Source organism: Petaurus breviceps, unplaced genomic scaffold (assembly GCF_028583685.1).
Source record: "Petaurus breviceps papuanus isolate PSGF00001 unplaced genomic scaffold, PetGlider_PUasm1.0 90418, whole genome shotgun sequence".
Taxonomy (NCBI): domain Eukaryota; kingdom Metazoa; phylum Chordata; class Mammalia; order Diprotodontia; family Petauridae; genus Petaurus; species Petaurus breviceps.
The window spans coordinates 2,537,677-2,555,645 of NW_027187246.1; the positions used below are offsets into that span (position 1 = coordinate 2,537,677).

The 17,969-nt window shown below is 38.6% G+C and overlaps 1 protein-coding gene across 4 annotated transcripts in view; it reads left to right on the top strand.

Annotated features, from left to right (window-relative positions):
* The window catches only part of MYT1L (myelin transcription factor 1 like), a 704,996-nt gene that overhangs the window by 632,557 nt on the left and 54,470 nt on the right, over positions 1 to 17,969 (top strand). For all 4 annotated transcript variants that reach the window (XM_069108684.1, XM_069108683.1, XM_069108686.1 and 1 more), the window contains 2 exons: positions 10,853 to 10,936; positions 12,875 to 13,096. In XM_069108684.1, coding sequence (XP_068964785.1) covers positions 10,853 to 10,936; positions 12,875 to 13,096 — 306 coding nt within the window. The remainder of the gene's footprint in view (positions 1 to 10,852; positions 10,937 to 12,874; positions 13,097 to 17,969) is intronic.

Sequence of the window (17,969 nt, forward strand, 5' to 3'; positions counted from 1 at the left end):
GAGGGATGATTGCTTCCCAGCTTTCTCTCTCTTCTTTTTGTAGGAATGCTGCATCTCTGACTTTCATCAGACATGTTTTTCTGCCCTCCTTTGGGGGTTCCAGAATGGTGATTGGTAGAACTAAGTGCTATATGCTATCTCCACTTCTAGGGCTATGCTTTGGGAACTTTGAAAGCAGTGATTTTTTGAGAATGAGAAAATGGAAGTGGGATGTTCCTTGGTTCGTGCAAGGTTAGCTAATAAGGAAGACATGAAGAATCTTATATGTTATACCAGGTGCTACAGAGTCACTGAGCAACAAAAGGGAGATTTTTCTCACCTGGTTTTATAGATGAAAACAAAGAACAAGGGGCAATTAACACTTGTAGGACACACAATACTACACAGTTATCTGGCAAGTACCAGAACAATGACCTTCCGTTATTCTCCCAAGTAAGAAATCAGAAGGACTCATAGTTATTATTCTTTCTCCCCTCTCCCTGCCCCCCATCACCTTTGGGTGATTCACTACATGTGAAATGCTAATTCGGATTTCATAGGAGATGCAGCTAGGATAAACTTTTAATATACAAAGATCTTGATGGGGAATAAAAGCCTTATCTATGAATAGAGCTATGCATGTGTTCATATGCATATATATTCTAACAAAGGCCAAATGAATTCATTTACATTCCCCAGAATGAGGAAGGATAACACTTGCAATTAACAAAATTCTAAAGTATAAACCATATCCTTAGACACATAGTAAGAAAGAGGTTTTGAACTATATAGACCAGATATTATGAAAAGAATTGCGGAAGTTAAGCATTTTATTGTCTCTGCCACATACAGGCAGGTAGAGATATACATGTAAAAAAAACTGTATCTTGGGACACCTAGGTGGCACAGTAGAGAGATCTCTGGCCCTGGAGTCAGGAGGACCTGGGTTGAAATCCAGCCTCAGACCTTACTAGCTGTGTGACCCTGGGTAAATCACTTAACCTCTAAAAAACTCTTTTAAAAGTTAGTCCCACTCCCCTGAAGCTTATAACATAAAGAGGGGATGACACATCAATAGAGATTGCTGTAATGCACTCATTTCCCTACCCTAGTACTAGCTGCCCCTCATGTCTGGGATGTGCTCCCATCCTACCACCCCCTCATAGAATTATTCTCTTCCTTCAAAACCCAGCTCAAGCACCACCTCCTATAATTACTTTTCTCAGTCTCCCCACCTGCTAGGAAATCCCCAACTGCCTTTATTTTATTTGCATTTATTCTTTTTTGGTTCACTCTGCATATCCTTGTATGTATTTGCTGTCTGCTACCTTAGAATGGGGGCTTCATGAAGATAGGGATTGTTTCGTGGAATCACAAAAATAAAGAATGTCAGAGTTGAAAGGACCCTCAGAGACAAGTTCAACCCATACAAGAAAAAGACACCCAAGTCCCCATCATCCTTAAAAACTCCTCATTGGACCCCATACCCCCCCCCTCAAGTTATCCTATTTATTTCCTTGCTTTCATAAAACCAAATTCCTAGAAAAAGCTATTTATACCCATTATCATGCCACCCTTATCTCTCACTCTTATTCTTTTACAGTCAGGCTTCTGACCTCATCACTCAACTGAAACTCTTCTCCAAGTTACCAGTGAGATCTTAATTGCCAAATGTGATAACCTTTTCTCATTCTTCATCTTTTTTTGACATCTTCTTGTTGAATCGTGTCCAACTCTTCATGACCTTGGGCAAAGATAATGGAGTAGTTTGCCATTTCCTCCTCCAGCTCATTTTAGATGAACTGAGGCAAACAGGATTAAGTGACTTGCCTAGAGTCACACAATTAGTAAGTGTCTGAGGCTGGATTTGAACATAGAAAGATGAGTCTTCCTGACTCTGGGCCCAGTGCTCTACCCACTCTGCCATCTAGCTGCCCCTTTGACATCTTAGTAGCACTTAAAACTCAAGCTGACTACCTTCTCCTTCTAGATACTCACTTACCCAGGTTTTCATGTCATTATTATCTCCTGGTTCTCCTACTATTTAAATGACTGTTTCTTCTCAGTCTTTTTTTGCTAGTCTTTCATCCATTTCATTCCCCCAGCTATTGGTCTACATGAAAACTATGTCCATGTTCCTATTCCATTTTCTCTATACATTCTATCACTTGGTAATCTCATCACCTCTATGTAGATAACCACCAGTTCTATCTATTTATCCCTAGTCCTCCTGATTACCAGTACTACGTCAACAATTCCCTGTGGGAAATTTCAAACTCGGTATTCCATACATGTCTCATACTCAGTATGTCCAAAGCAGAACTCATTAACACCCCCACCAAACCCACTCGTTTTCTGAACTTCCCTGTATCTGTAAAGCAATTGTAGGTCTCTAGGTTTATAATTGTCAGCTTTTCGCTCTCACCCCACATATTTAGTCACTTGTCAAATCTTGTCATTTCTTTCTCCACAGTATCTCTCACACTTGATTCCATACTACTCATGCAGCCACTACCTTTGCTAAGAACCTCTTGGCTGATCATCTATGGCTATCACAGTGGCCTACTAATTGATTTCCCTGACTCAAGTTGCTCCCCCATCCAATGCATCCTTCATCTAGCTGCCAGGGTAATATACGTAAAGCACAAATCTGACCATGTTACGCCTATGCTCAGCAATCTGGTGATTTCCTGCTGCCTCAGGTATAAGAGACAAACTCCTCTGTCTGATGTTTAAAGTCCTTCCACAACATGATTCATTTCTATTATCTTCCTTTCTGGCCTGCTTTAGTTAAGGCAAAAATCACCTTCCTGCAGAATCAACACTTTTGAATTGTGGTATCCCTTGTAAAGCAAGTAGATAAAATCGGTCAATATTTTGAAGAAATTAATTCAGACTGTTCGTTGGACGCTCAAATACTGAAGGTGAAACTTAAATAATTTGCCACATAACGTGAAGACAGGATTCATTGGAAAAGGCCCTGATGCTGAGAAAGATTGAAGACAAACGGAAAAGGGAACAGTAAAGGATTAGATGGATAGATAGTGTCAAGGAAACAATGAACATGAGATTGGACAGACTTCAGGAGACAGAAGGGCCTGGTGTGCTATAGTCTATGGGGTCGCAAAGAGTCAGACATGAAAGAATGACCAAACAACAATACTCACATATGAACACACATGGTTGAAAGAAAGACAAGTTGATTTCCTGTTAAGTACATGTGTATTCAAATTATGACATGAGATGAATAATGGACAAATTCAGAAAAGAACAACCATGAATACTATACAGTACAATAAACACTGCCCACTTAGTGAAGAAGTACCACAGTGACAATAGGACCTTTATAAAGAAGCGACAAAATACAACTATTAGGACTATATCCCAAGAATGTCAAAGAAGAAGAAAAAGGTCCTATATGTGTCTAATAGTATTTAGAGCAACTCTTTTGTGGTGACAAGGTACTGAAAACTAAGCGGCAGTACCTACCAGTTAGGGAATGTCTAAATAAATTATGGCATAAGAATGCCATGGAATACTACTGTTCTAAGAGAAATGAAAAAAAGATGATTTCAGAGAAACCTGGGAAGACTTTTATGGACTGATACAGAGTGAAGTTAAGCAGAGCCACAAGAATCATTTTACTATGCTATCAACATTGTAAAAACAAATGATTTTGAAAAACTTAAGAACTCTGATCAATGCACCAATAAATAATGATTCCAGAGGACTCAGGATGAAGAATGCTACCCATGTCCTGACAAAATGATAATTGCATAATAATGCAGAATGAGATACACATTTTTTGATATGACCAATATGGGTATGTGTTTTGCTTGATTATACTTTTTTGTTGTTGTTACAAGGACTTTCTTTTTCTTCCCAGCAGGGCAGCAAGAGGTACACAAAATTAATTCTTGATTACTTTTTTTAGTAATCAATTAATTAAGAAAGACAAGTAGATAAATAAAAGTATCTACAGTCCCAAAGAAAAACATAGTCCAGAAATACAGAATCTCAGTTGAAAGAAATCTCAGAGAACATAATCCAGTTCATTCCCTACTGAAAATTTCCTCTCCTAGGTCCTCAAAAGTTGATCATTCATTCTCCACTCGAAGAATTCCAAATCTTCCAAGTCTGATGAGAAACTCATTACTTCTTAAGATAATTCTTTACATCTCTTCAACTTCTACTCATTGCTCCAAGTTCTGCTTTCTTATTCAAGAAAAACAAGCTTTATATATAGATATGTCTATGCATATAAATATATGCATAAAAATATATTCACATATAATATACATGTAAATATATTCTGTATATAAACATATGTATGTATGTGCCATGTGAATATATTTTTACAGATGCACACAAACATACATTATGTCATTTAACTACATATGTGTGTTATATATAAAACACTATACCACTGTGCCTTAAAAATGTTTGTGTATATATACACATATTATATATATATGTATGTGTGTAGCTAGTATAATGTGTGTATATATATAAAAGAATATGCAAAAGAATATATTCACATATAATAGGCATATACATACACACACATAGGCAGCTATATTATATATATATATATATATTATATAGCAGTATAGTTGATGGATAGAGTGATAGACCTGTAGTGAGGAAGACCTGAGTTCAAATCCAACCTCAGACACTTACTAGCTGTATGATCCTCAGCCAAAAAACTTAACCTCTCAGACTCAGCTTCCACATCTGTAAAATAAGAACAATAATAGCAACTACCACTTCACAGTGTTGTTATGAGAATAATAATGAGACAATATTTGTAAAGTTCTTTGTAAACCTTAAAGTACAATATAAATGCTAGCCATTGTCATTGTTGTTGTTTTGTGGGGTCTACACCTGTGATTTCATCAGTGCGAAAATTCAGAGTAGAAAATGCTTCCATCAGTGGAGATCAACAACTCATCTATAACTGGTAGTTTCAGAGAGTTGCCTGGAGTATTGGATCACAGAATCATAGACATGTTTGAGCCAGGATTTGAGCCAAGGTTGTCATATTTCATTTCCAGCATACTTTCTGCTACCCATACTGTCTCTCCACTGAAAGATGAAGTGACTTACCTGAGGTCATACAGTCATTATTGTAATGGTAATTACTTGAACCCAGATAATTCTCCTTGACTTGATCTCTGCCTACTATTCCATATTGCCTCTTTTGACATAATATCTATTCCAATACTTAGAGATAGCTATTTATTATTCCCCCTTTCATATTTTATCTTCTTGAAGCTAAACATCTCCAGGTTCTTCAAGTGATCTTAGTGTGGCATAATCCACATTCCCTTCATCATACTGGTCACTTCTCTAGGCATGTTGTAGTTAATCAATGCCTTTTCTAAATTATGGCATCCAGTACTAAGTAGAATGTCTCAAATGTGGTTTGTACAGGGCAGTGAACAGCAGAGCGATGACCTTCCTCTTTATGAATAGTATAAAAATGATAGTAGCAAGCATTTCTGTATCATCTCCTATGTGCCCGATACTGTGCTAAGGGCTTTACAAATATCATCTCATTTGATTTTCATACCAATCCTGGTGGATAGGGGCTGTCATTATCCCCATTTTACATTTGATGAAACTGAAGCAAACAGAAGTTAAATGATTTGTCCAAGGTCATAGAGCTAGAAGCCTGCCCAGCATGTTTGCCAAATTTTTCAGGACCCTAGGATATATAGTACCTGAGGATATTGTGATATCTGGAACTTATTGATGGTACCTAGGTACTCTCTCAGCACCTTCTCACTTACTTTGTATTAAAATCACTGTAACCATTTTTGTTCCATCTTTTCTCATCCAAAAATTATTCTGCTTGGTAGGAAGAAAACAGAAACAAAATATATGTTGAGTAGTTCTGCCTTCTCCTTATAAGACATTATCATTCTTTCATTCAGTTCTTACTATCATTTCTTTGATCTTCCTCTTGCCCCTGTTAAGGAAAACAATAATTCGAATTCTAACAAAGCAAATGAATGTTCAGTCATGTCCAACTCTTTGTGACCCCATTTGGGGTTTTCTTGGCAAAGACACTGGAGCTGTTTGCCACTTTCTTCTGCAGCTCATTTTACATATGAGGAAATTTAGGCAAACAGAGTTAAGTCAGCTAAACCCAGAGTCATACAGTTAATAAGTATCTGAGGCCAAATCTGAACTCAGATCTTTCTGACTACAGGTCAGACACTCTATCCACTGAAACACCCATCTGCCCAACACAATTAATTAGCCTGAATTAATCAAGTCTTGAATAAGCAACACTTTTTTCTGCAGTTGCAAGAGAGAGAATGAGGCCAGCATTTCTACTGGACTTTTTTCCCCAAAAGAGCAATGTTCAAAGAGATTTTTTTAACACAATCTAAAGAGCATAGACTATCAATTAGTGCAATTAATAACTTATAGGAAAAAAGACAAATGGAAAACATAAGAAATAAAGGGATCATCAAAGAAGTAGCAGATGCCTTAATTTACCTGACCGAATACACATCACCTCACAGATGCAGTTAAAACAAAGAAGTATTTGAAATTCAAAATAACCTTCTAAATTTCTGGAATCATACTGCTGCATTCTCCAGGTAAAACTTACAACTTAAGAGTCTGTAAAGATTCTGTCACAATGATTACTGTTCCATTATGGGGCTGGGGAAAGACATGGGGAGTGAAGTGGCAGGTCAGTTAGCAGTATTCCTAAAAGACTATTTGTATTCATCTTCAGTTATCTGCCCTTGCCTCCTTCCTTTTATTATTCAGGAGTTCTTCTAGACCCCTTTTGGGGCTTTCTTGGCAAAGATACTGAAGTGAGTTGCCATTTTCCTTCTCCAGCTCATTTTTGAAGAGAAACTGAGGCAAACAGGCCCAATGACTTACCCAGGGTCACACAATTAGTAAGTGTCCAAGGCCAGATTTGAACTCAGGAAGATGAATCTTCCTGACTCCAGGCCCAACCACCTAGCTGTCCCATGCTCTTCTTCCATACAAGTTGTTAATTTTAAAATTCCAATTTATTAACGAATTCCCTTTAAACCTATATGTTTCTTTAGAACTTCCCGCTTTTTTGTCATGAGTTTTATTTCTGGTTATATGTAAACAAATATAGAAAGCATTGCAGAGAATGTATTTTCTTCATTTACAATCCAATACATGGTTACCTTGAACCAAGTCCTTCTAAAACAGAGCTTAATTATACAGAAGTTCACCCTTATGAAACATAAGGGTTTAATAGTATTCCAGAATCATGGAATTATTAGAAACCAAAAGTACCTTCAAGATGGTCTAGTGCAATTCTCTCACTGTTAAGGTGGGGAAAATTAAGATTAATAATAGGAAAGTAAAAGGTTGAACAGCAACTTAATTGCAAAGTCCCCTTCTTCTGGTTTAGCACAAATACCTAAGTAACCACATCATCCTGTGATTATAACCAAAAACTCACACCCTCCTCATTCCTTCTCCTTCTTTCCCCCACTATCAGGAATGGAATCTTCCAGAGCAGCTGAGTTTCTGGGAGGAGAGGAAGGACACTTTCAGATAGATTTGCCTACTCAGCCTTTTCTTGACAACTACCTGTTGTCACTGTCACCACTCTGGAGCAGGAGAGGAAGGTGGTAACAGTGTCCTTTAAAGCCCTCTTGACCCACTGATTAGAGTCCCAGAATTAGAAGGAACCTCAGTGCTAATCCAATGACTACCTGAAACATGAAGGGAAGGTATGAGGAAACTGTAGTCCCACTATGACACTATTCATTCATGTACTCTGCTTAACGCCATGCCAACTTAGAAGAGGGGGTTGTGTAATACTCTAGATACGGACGATCTTTATAACTATGTAGTATGTTCCCCCCAAGTTGTCCTTAATTCTTCATCTCTTAAGAAAATGAAAATCACAGGAAGACTCAGGGGTATTATAAGATTTATAACAAACAAAATAGGATTAGTGATCCAGATAATAAAGAAAAAAGGATAGTTAGCATGTTTAAGGTATTTGAAGTTTTGCAGAGTACTTTACAAAATAATATCTCATTTTATCCTCACAATAACCCTAGGAGGGTGCTGTTATTTTCATATATATATGTATGTGTATATATATATATATGTGGAAACTAAGGCACATAGAGATTAAGTGCCCTAATCAAAATCACATAGCTATTAAGTGTCTGGGGCAGGATTTGAACTCAGGTTTTCCTGATTGCAATATTCTATCCATGGTGGTATCATCTAGTTGTCAAAAAATTGGGGAAGGGGGAATCAATATTGAATGGAAACCTCCTTTTGCTTCCTACTAATGGAAGAGATGTGATTAAGACCAAACTGCAATCCCACTGTGGTACTATTCATTCTCATAGTCAGCTTAATGCCGTGCCAACTTAGTCATTAAGGAATTGGATAGGGGTAAACAGAAAAAAAAAGAAAGGAAGGAGCAAAAAGTTTTGTCCTCCTCCTGGAGAACACCAGGACCCTGTACCCGGTAGACATGAATATTCAGGCATCAGCAGAGGGTAAAAGCATCTCCACACATATTTCAATATAATGCTGCTCTTTAAGAACAGTTTCTTTCACTTTTTTGTCTCTATATCCCTAGTATCCAGTACAGTACTGGGTATATAATAGGAAATTTAAAAATATTTGTTAGTTGATTGATTTTTCTGGAATAAAGTTGAAAGTACCATCTTTGTCACAGGAGCAACCATTAAAGTTTATCTCCAAAATAACTTGATACAAAACAGATTTATTTAAGTATTTTAAAAACACACACAATTTAATATGGGTTTTAAACCCTATTTATTTTGAAGCATAAAAGAAACAAATCCATCATTGATAAACAAGTCCTCCACTTGGGGAGAGAGGGGAGGCAGGCTGGTAAATGTTTAACAACTAACTTAAAAAAAAAAAGGTGTATCAGTCACACCTTTAAGTTTAATCTGCATCATTAATATTTCACTTTCTTGTGTCTAGACAATCTACAAAATACTAAATCAAGCCATGCTCAGATTTGTAGTCTTTATCAATAGTATAAATGCTCATGTGAAAAATTAATAATCAATGAACCAATGATCTGGCTCTGAATGTGGGCCCTTCTACATGTGAGATCTCAGGGTTTATCCCTGCGATGCTTCCATTAAATTCCTACTCTCCCTTTCCTGTTCACCTCCTCATCCATACACCCAAGCCAAGAATATCTGTTAATGTTTCCTTCAGCATCTTATCTCTATCTCAGTAAATCAGTATGCTTGAGTTCAATAAGCATTTATTAAGTGCTTACCATAGGCAAAAGCTATCCATGCCCTTGAGGAATTCACAGTCTAATAGGAGAGACAACATGTAAATAAAAAGCATACAAATAAGATGTATATAGACAGGATAATCTCAGAGGAAAAGCGCTAGCACTAAGAGGTAACTGAAAAAAGCTTCTTAAGTAGGTAAGATTTTAGCTGAGATGTGAAAGAAACCAGGAAACAGAGACAAGAAGGGAAAGAAGTCTAGACAGGAGAGACAGCCAGTGAAAATGCATGGAGGCAGGAGATGGAGTGTCCTGTGCTAGGGACAGAGAAGAGGCCATTGTCAGTAGATCACAGAGTACATGGGGGGAAGGAAGTATAAGAAGGCTGGAGTGGTAGAAAGAAGCCAGACCACGAAGAGCTTTAATGGCCAAGCAAAGGATCCTAGAGATAACAGAGAACCAGTAGAGTCTACTGAATGAGTGGTGGGAAGGAGGCATTATAGTCAGACTTGTACTTGAGGAAAATCCCTTTGTTAGGTGAGAAGATGGACCAAAGTGAGAACAGAGGTAGGAATACCAACCAGCAGGCTATTGCAATATAACAGGAGTGAACTAATGAGAGATTTCACCAGGGTGGTGGCAGTGTCACAGGAGAAAAGTGAGAGAAAAAAAAGAAAAGACATCAACTGAGGAATGGAATGATTAGAGGTCACAGTGAGGACGAAGTAAGGGGTTAGGAATTGTGAGGCCTAGAGAAAGATGGAATGACAAAAGGTTATGATCTTTTCACCCCACATACTAGCTTATCTCACCTGTCTCATATTTTTCACAAGATTTACAAATGGAAAGGTCCCTTAATATCATCTAGTCATAGGGTTCATGGCCTTTTTTTAGGTCATGGGCCCCTCTGACAATTGGGTGAAGCCTATGGACCTCTTCTTGGAATAGTTTTTAAAAGCATAAAATAAAATATATGGGATTACAAAGAAAACCAATTATATTCAAATTCAGTTATCAAAATGCCTGTTGAAAAAATCCAAGTTAATGGAACCCAGGTTTGGAGCCTATGATTTATTCTAGCCCCCTCAGTTTTACAGAAAAGGAAACCAAGGGCCAGAGAGTTCATATTGCTAACAAATAACAGAACTCATAAGAAAAGAAGTTCCCCAGACTATTATCCATACACTTTGAAACTGAACCTGCACTGAAACTTTCCTTTTTTGTATTGTGTGATTTCTTCATTTGATTATTAGTCTTTCTCTTGTAGCCAGCAGTCTCTGTCTCTGAGTATATATATTCAATTCAGCCCAGAATTTGGGAGACTAAATAGATTTAGGAGACCACATAGAGACTACATACATACTACTATTTGGGAGACTACATAGATTCAAAGGCAGATCCAGGCTAAAATGATCTCCCTTTTTTATGTTCCTGTGAAGGTGATAGACCAAGGCCATATGTCGTTAAGGGATACAGAGCACATGAACAGGGGAATCTCATTTTCTGGTTTCCCTGACAAAACCCAAGAATTCTCAAGACAGTCCAATACAAGCAGCAATGTTGAAAATAGCATAATGGACAAAAAGTAGGGGATTGTTCTCTGAGCCTTTCCTTCTTGTTTAGTCTTTCAGGTTGTCCAAGAGCAAAGAAAAGTGGAATCAGGATAGCACAAAGCAAAGAAGACAAAGAGGATCAAGAGCCCATTAGGTAAGTGGAATGCTAAGACCTGGTAGATCCATTGGAAAAACACAGATTTCACAATTTTAAGATCAAGCAATCCAAAGAGTGTCAATGAAGCAGGGAGTGGCCATCGGCAAAGTAAAGTAGCATCTACACCTTCCTTTTGAATATTTAGTAAATAGGTGAAAGTTTTTTTCAAAGGCAAGAGCAGAGTTAGAGAATAGCTTTAGAAGCATCAATGAAGAAACAGATATTACAGCTAATGTCCAACAGAAAGTTAATGTTCATCAGAAAGCCCTGAAGGTTTGTCTAATGTTTAGCGTACCCCAAGAAACAGGACTGGCAAGAGGATCAGATATTCAATGCTGGAAGGGCTCTTAGGTAACATCTGGTCCAACTCCCTCATTTTATAGATGAGAAAACTGGGTACAGGGAAGTGAAAGAAAATGCCCAAGGAGGTCCCAGGTAGGAAGTGGCAGAGCTGGGATTTGAACCCAGGATTCCTGACTGCAGATCCATTGCTCTCATGGCTCTGATGGAAAGGCAGGCAGGGTGACCTTCAAGAGAAAAGGCTGGACCTAGATTTAAAAAGTCCTGAATTTGAATTCTACCTCAGATATTTACTAGTTATATGACCTTGTTGTCAAAGTGATTTGGCCTCTCTGAACCTCAGTTACCCCATCTGTAATACGTGGATAATGATGATAGCACCTACCTTCCAGGGTTGTTATTGTTACATCATGTTGTATTGTTATTAAAACATATCCCTCAATTGTAAAATAATGACACACATTTATATAGTGTTTACTATGTGCCAGGAACTGTACTAGGAGCTATACAGTTATTTTATTTGACCCTCACAAAATCCTGGGAGGTAGGTGCTATTATTATCCCCACTTACAGATGAGGAAACTGAGGCAAACATAGTTTAAGTAACATTAAGGCAACTAGTAAGCATCTGAGGCGAGATTTGAACTCAGTTCTTCTTGGACCTAGGCCTGGCACTCCATCTATCCACTGCACCACCTAAATAGTGCTATTAGCTGATATACCTCGCTCTCAAATAAGAAGTTATATAAATATGCCTTGTGAATCAAAATACACCATACAAATGCCAGCTATTATTACTTTTTGCTACATGCAATTTAATTTTTATTAATAGATTGCATGGCTTGCTACCTCACTTAAGGTGTAACGTTTAATTTTCTGAATCAGTCAGGAAAGATATGAGATTCTGAGAAGTTTCATTGACATCTTGGGTGAATGTTTTCTAGAGTCTAGATTTATACTGAGAATTGGACATCAGACAAGCCTCAGGCTATTGTGGTGCATCAGCTCATGGTTGGACATCAGCTGTGATAGAGATGATGCAGGGTGTCTTATTTCACTAGAAGGATATATTCTGGTTAACAACACACTAATGTTCTGTAGGGAACATAAAGTGGCCAATCAAGTGTTCCAACTCCTTCCCCCTGAATATCCTAAATGTTAATGCCAAAAGCACAGTTCTCCTCATTTAAAACTTAATCCCATTCAGTCTTCAAGCTGAAAATGAGACTAAACAAGATCCCCTGTGAATTTTACATTGTCCTCTTATGAAGACCAGTAATCCATCCCAAAGTAGAGCTTTGGAAAAAAATGCCTGTCTTTCCAAAAGGGAATCAGTCAAATTTTTAAGCCTGCATCTAAGCTGGAGCCCATCTCCTACTTGCTCAGTTATGAGAGTTTTCATCAGCCAAGAGCTCTCCAGCTATGACCTCATATAGTTAATGATTCCACTAGGTGGCGTCTTTGTTGATTTCTCTTTATTATTTTTTCTTCTTTCTTTCTTTCTTTTTTTTTTGAGTCCGTAGAGCATGATTGTTCTTTTTTTTTTTCATGTCAGGTTGTTTTGACTTTGTTGTAGAGGCTACCAGGTATATGATGGCAAGACAGTAAAGTTTATCTCATCTATCTGCTATCCAGATGTCCAGTTCCTGGTTGTGATGGTCAGGGTCATATAACTGGAAAGTATGCATCCCACCGCAGTGCGTCAGGGTGCCCTCTAGCAGCCAAAAGGCAAAAGGATGGGTACTTAAATGGCTCCCAGTTCTCTTGGAAGTCAGTGAAGACGGAAGGTATGTCATGTCCCACTCCAGGATGTGATGGCTCAGGACACGTCAGTGGTAGTTTCCTTACACACCGCAGGTGAGTAATTCCCCCGTTGGTTGTTGTCTATGATGAGACTCCAATGCATTAGTTGGGAATGGTCTTATGTCCAGTCTCCTGGTCCTGGTGTGAACTGGAGCTTTTTATAAGCTAATGTAGTAGCTTCACTGGAAAATAAAAAGAAAGCCGGAGACACAGTAAGGGAAACTAAAGTTTTAGGGACTAGAGGAGAAATGGAAATAAGACTTTAGAAAACAAGCACACATTGTGAGTATAAGCTCAAGTGTCATTAGATGCAACAAGATTTAAGTTTTTCAAAGTATTATGTTCAGAGCAGAGAGCTATCTCCATTAAAACACATAAAATAAACATCTACAAGAAGTGTTAAAATCATTACAAGGGGCTTGCCCTTAGTATAAAGCTATGGGGTTCAAAACTTGGTTTTGTAACTCTTCAATGTATCTTCAAGCAGTGGGAGGGGGATCAGGAAATTTTCAAAAGCTTTTTTCAACCCAAATAATTTGAATTTGCTTTATTCTATAGGGTAGTTTGAAATAGAGAAAAATATTCAGAACATCCTAGGACTTAGAGGTAGAAGGGACCTTAGAAGTCATGTAGTCCACCACTCTTATTTTCACAGATGAGGAAACTGAGGCCCACAGAGAGGAAGTGACTATTAGAGATATGATTGAAACTTAATACTTTGATTCCCAATCCAGTGCTCTTTCCTGAATCAACAAATCTCAAAGGTACAAGGAAGCTGGAACATCATTAGTCCTGTCATTCACTGTGCATTGCCAAATCAATGTTAGTAGTTTATCACAATGACAACAAAAAAGCTTAGAATTCTCATTGTCAAAACAGAAGAATAAATAGAAGCAACTTACCTAACCTAGATTAGCACAGAGTTGTGGAATGAGTGTCTAATGACTACTCCCCTGCTCCCAATTTAACCAAACTACACAGCAGGTGACTACAAATTTAGAGGAAGGGAAGGAACACTTGCAAAAGTTGCTCACCCCCCCCCATTCACTAAAAGAATGTCAGCAGGCATCCTCTATGCACTTTTATAACAGTGAGAACAAAACAAAGGTGCAGATGATGAACAAAACAATAGAAACAACAGCAATGGAGATATGTCATTAAGCTTTGGAGGGGAGGGAGGAAGTCATTTAAAAACAGATCATATTTAATGCAACAGAGGCAGCATGGTGTAGTGGATAGGGCATTGAACTTGGAGTCAGAAGGACCTGGATTCAAATCCAACCTGGGTGACCTTATGCAAATTACTTAACCTCTGTGCTCCATGTTCCTCATCTGCAAAAATGTGGAGGTTGGGCCTTCAAACCTTTCCAATTCTATAGCCACAACCCTATGTAACATATGTTCCCTTTGAATTAAGAAAATTTCCTTTACAGGAAGATGAGAGTCTAGAAACATCTAAATACTTAAGAGAAATATGGTCTTTCACAGACCCCTCCTCTACAAAGAAAGACAGGCAATGCCTTCACTAGCATAGTATAAAGAATTTATCTATTAGATTTGTCGTTGGTGCGAGGACCTAGGTTCCAAGCCCTGTTCTGTTCATTACTACTTGTGGAACCTTGAGCAAGTTACTTAACTTTTCTGAAACTCAGCTTCCTTCTCTGTAAAACAGAGACTGAACTAGTTGTTATCTAAGGTGCCTTCCAGTTCAGTGTCCTATGATCTCATGAGGGAGTCAGTAAGCATTTACTTCAAGGACCACATCCCCTCATTCTTGAAATGTCATCCAGGTGCTCAGGTAGATTTGCTTATGATAGATGCACCATGCTATACTGAGACACTTGTTTACATCTGTCGATGTTTGAATTGTCATAACTAGAGGCAAAGAGAATTTTTTACATATCAGGGACTGTTTTGCCATGGGAAGTTTGCTCAAACATAGCCATTGCTCCTACCTTCTTGAAATAGGCTAATGGATCTAACCTGCTTCGTAAATAGGTTGAAATGTTTGACATGAAATTAGAGGAATTCTGATAATGTGGTTGCCCCATATTCCAGGCCTCCAACTGAGATGGATGGACAAGATGATCTCTATCCAAAGTCATATCTAGCTCTGATTCTACTTGGCTTGTCAGCAATCTGGTGATTACTGTGGCACTCATAGGCAGGAGACAGTTGTCACCTTCTTCTCCAGAAGATGATATGACCCAAACCAGTCAGTTAGTCAACTACCATTTATTAAATACCTATTATGTGCTAAGCACTGGCAATATAAAGAAAGAAAAAACAAAAACAAAACACCAGTCCCTGATCTCATAGGAGCTCATAGTCTAAAGGGGGAAATAACATGCAAAAAATAATTCAAGAAAAACACAAAGGGAAGGTATTGAAATTGAAGAAGACTGAAAAAGTCTTCCTTGTAGAAGATAGGCCTTTAACTGAGACTTGAAGGAAGCTAGGGAGGCAGAGATAAAGAGAGAGAGAGAATTCCAGACATGGGGGACAGCCAATAAAATTGCTCAGAAACAGGAGATGGAGTGTTCTATGAGGAACAGCAAGAAGACTGCTGGAACCACAGGATCTCTGAGTACATGAATAAGGTGTAAAAAGACCAGAAAGGTAAAAGAGGTCAGGTTATAAAAGACTTTGAAAGCCAAGCAGATTTTATATTTGGTCCTAAGGTAATAGGGAGCAACTAGAATTTATTGAATTGAGGTTGGTGAGGAGCATTTTGATCTTACCTACACTTTAGGAAGGTCATATTGACAGCTCAGTGAAGGATGAATTAGAGTGAGGAGAGATTTGAGGAAGGGAAAGGTCAACAGGAGGCTGTTGAAATAGTGTAGATGCAAGCATATGAGGGCTTGCACCAAGGTGGTTGCCTCGTCCAAACAGAAAAGGGGCTATAATGGAGGACTGGGGTGTTCTGAGGATTGAGTCCCAGCCTCCATACCCCACTCCTTTCTCGTGCCTTTCTAGAGAGGCGGAATAATATGATGGAAAAGAAGCGGGGAAAACCCTAGGCTAGAAGGATTCTAATAAACTGCCCCTTGTTGTGTGATCTCAAAAAAAAAAGACAAGGGTCTAAATGTCCTAAATTCACTGTGTCTGAAAGTCTTCCTGAGTTCACTCAGCCTCTCAAACTCTGTTTGAAGGAGAAGAGTCCTAGGAGAATTTTACGTAAACACAATGGAATGCTAAGGATACAAAATTATCATAGTGATCCTTGACAGAACAACTAAAAACAGAATTCAGTAATTTCATTTATAACCTTATCAAAACATAAAGGAATTTTTTAGGCTACCAAATAGGCATTCCACGTTTTACCTCAGCTATGTATATCCAAACAACTCCCCATCTGTATCTTCTGGTAAAAATAGATCATGCATGGCTAATGCTTTTGATGGTGGTTGTCTTCTCCAAGAATGCTGCATTCATTTATGGGAGCTCTTCCCTTTGCTTCTAATTAGCAGTGATCAAAAGGACCCAGGACCCTGAATTCCTAACCCTGCCCCCAAGCCTGGACATGTCCATCTCAGGATAGAAACTGTTCACCTAAGATCAAGAAAAAAACAGGCACAAAAGAGGCAGCCTAAAACCTAGGTTCAGCTCACCTATGTAGGACATGTGCTGCTTGGAGGTTATAGTGGGGGATGGTATTAGCCATTCCCCTCCTCACATAGTTCACATGTGGTCCATAGCAGGAAGTAAAGAGAATAGTAACAATGGAGCTACTCCCTTTTAAATGGCTACTGAGTCATCAGCTCTTCCTATTTAGCGGCCAATTAGTAAACTGCCCCATCATCTCAAAGTACCAAGCCATTCAGCATTTACTTACCAATAGCTGGAGGCAACCAAGAGCAACAGCTTCAGGGGCTGCTAAGTGGCATAGTGAATACAGCACTGGCCCTGGAGTCAGGAGGACCTGAGTTCAAATCAAGCCTCAGACACTTAATACATACTAGCTGTGTGACTTTGGATAAGTCACTTAACCCCAATTGCCCTGCCTTCCCCCTTGCAAAAAGAAAAAAAAATGAAAAAAGAAAAACAGCTTTGTACATGATCAGAGATGTCTCTGTTACATTTTCCTATCTGCCTCACAGGATTGTGGGGTACAAAGAGATAATACACATAAAATATTTTTAAACCTTAAAGCTCTATAAGTTATTATTCTTGTATCCCTTAAGCTTGTTGACTGTCAAACCCAAATTTCATTGGAGAAGTAGCATGTTAAAACTGAGGGAATGATAGATTTAGAGTAAGAGGACCTAGGTTCAAATCTTTTCATTTCTATGTACTCCCTATATAACACTGAGCAAGTCTTTTGACCTCTCTGAGCCTCAGTTTCCTTATCTGTAAAATGAAGAAGTTGTACTAAGTGACTTCTACATTCCTTTTCAGCCATAAGTCTATGATCCTATGAATAGGGCAACATTTTGACTACTTTAAAGCATCTGTCTATCATCCCCAGTGCTGTTAAACTCTAAGAACTATCGCCTCATGATCAGTCTCTTGGGTTTGTTTGGTAACATGTAGGAACATGTAGCACATCTCCCCTCCTTCCTGCTGTCAGTGCCATTGACTTGACTGAGGTGACAAAGTCAGGCCAACAAGGGATGCTTTTGATTGCTGCTTAAGGCATTGTTGGCTGATTGCTCAAAACCTCATCAAGCCAATGACAGGAGAATCAAGGTGATGAATGAGCTTTCCCCCATTCCCTACAATGAAGTAACACTAAAAGGTTGTGGACAGTGATGTGAGCTGCACCGGATGCACACTGTAATCCTGGAAATGCTAGAGTAATATCAGGGATTACCCACTTTTCAAGTCACTATAGTGGGGAGGGTAGAAGAGGGGAAGGAAGGAAGGAGGGAGGGAAGGAAGGAAGGAAGGAAGGAAGGAAGGAAGGAAGGAAGGAAGGAAGAAG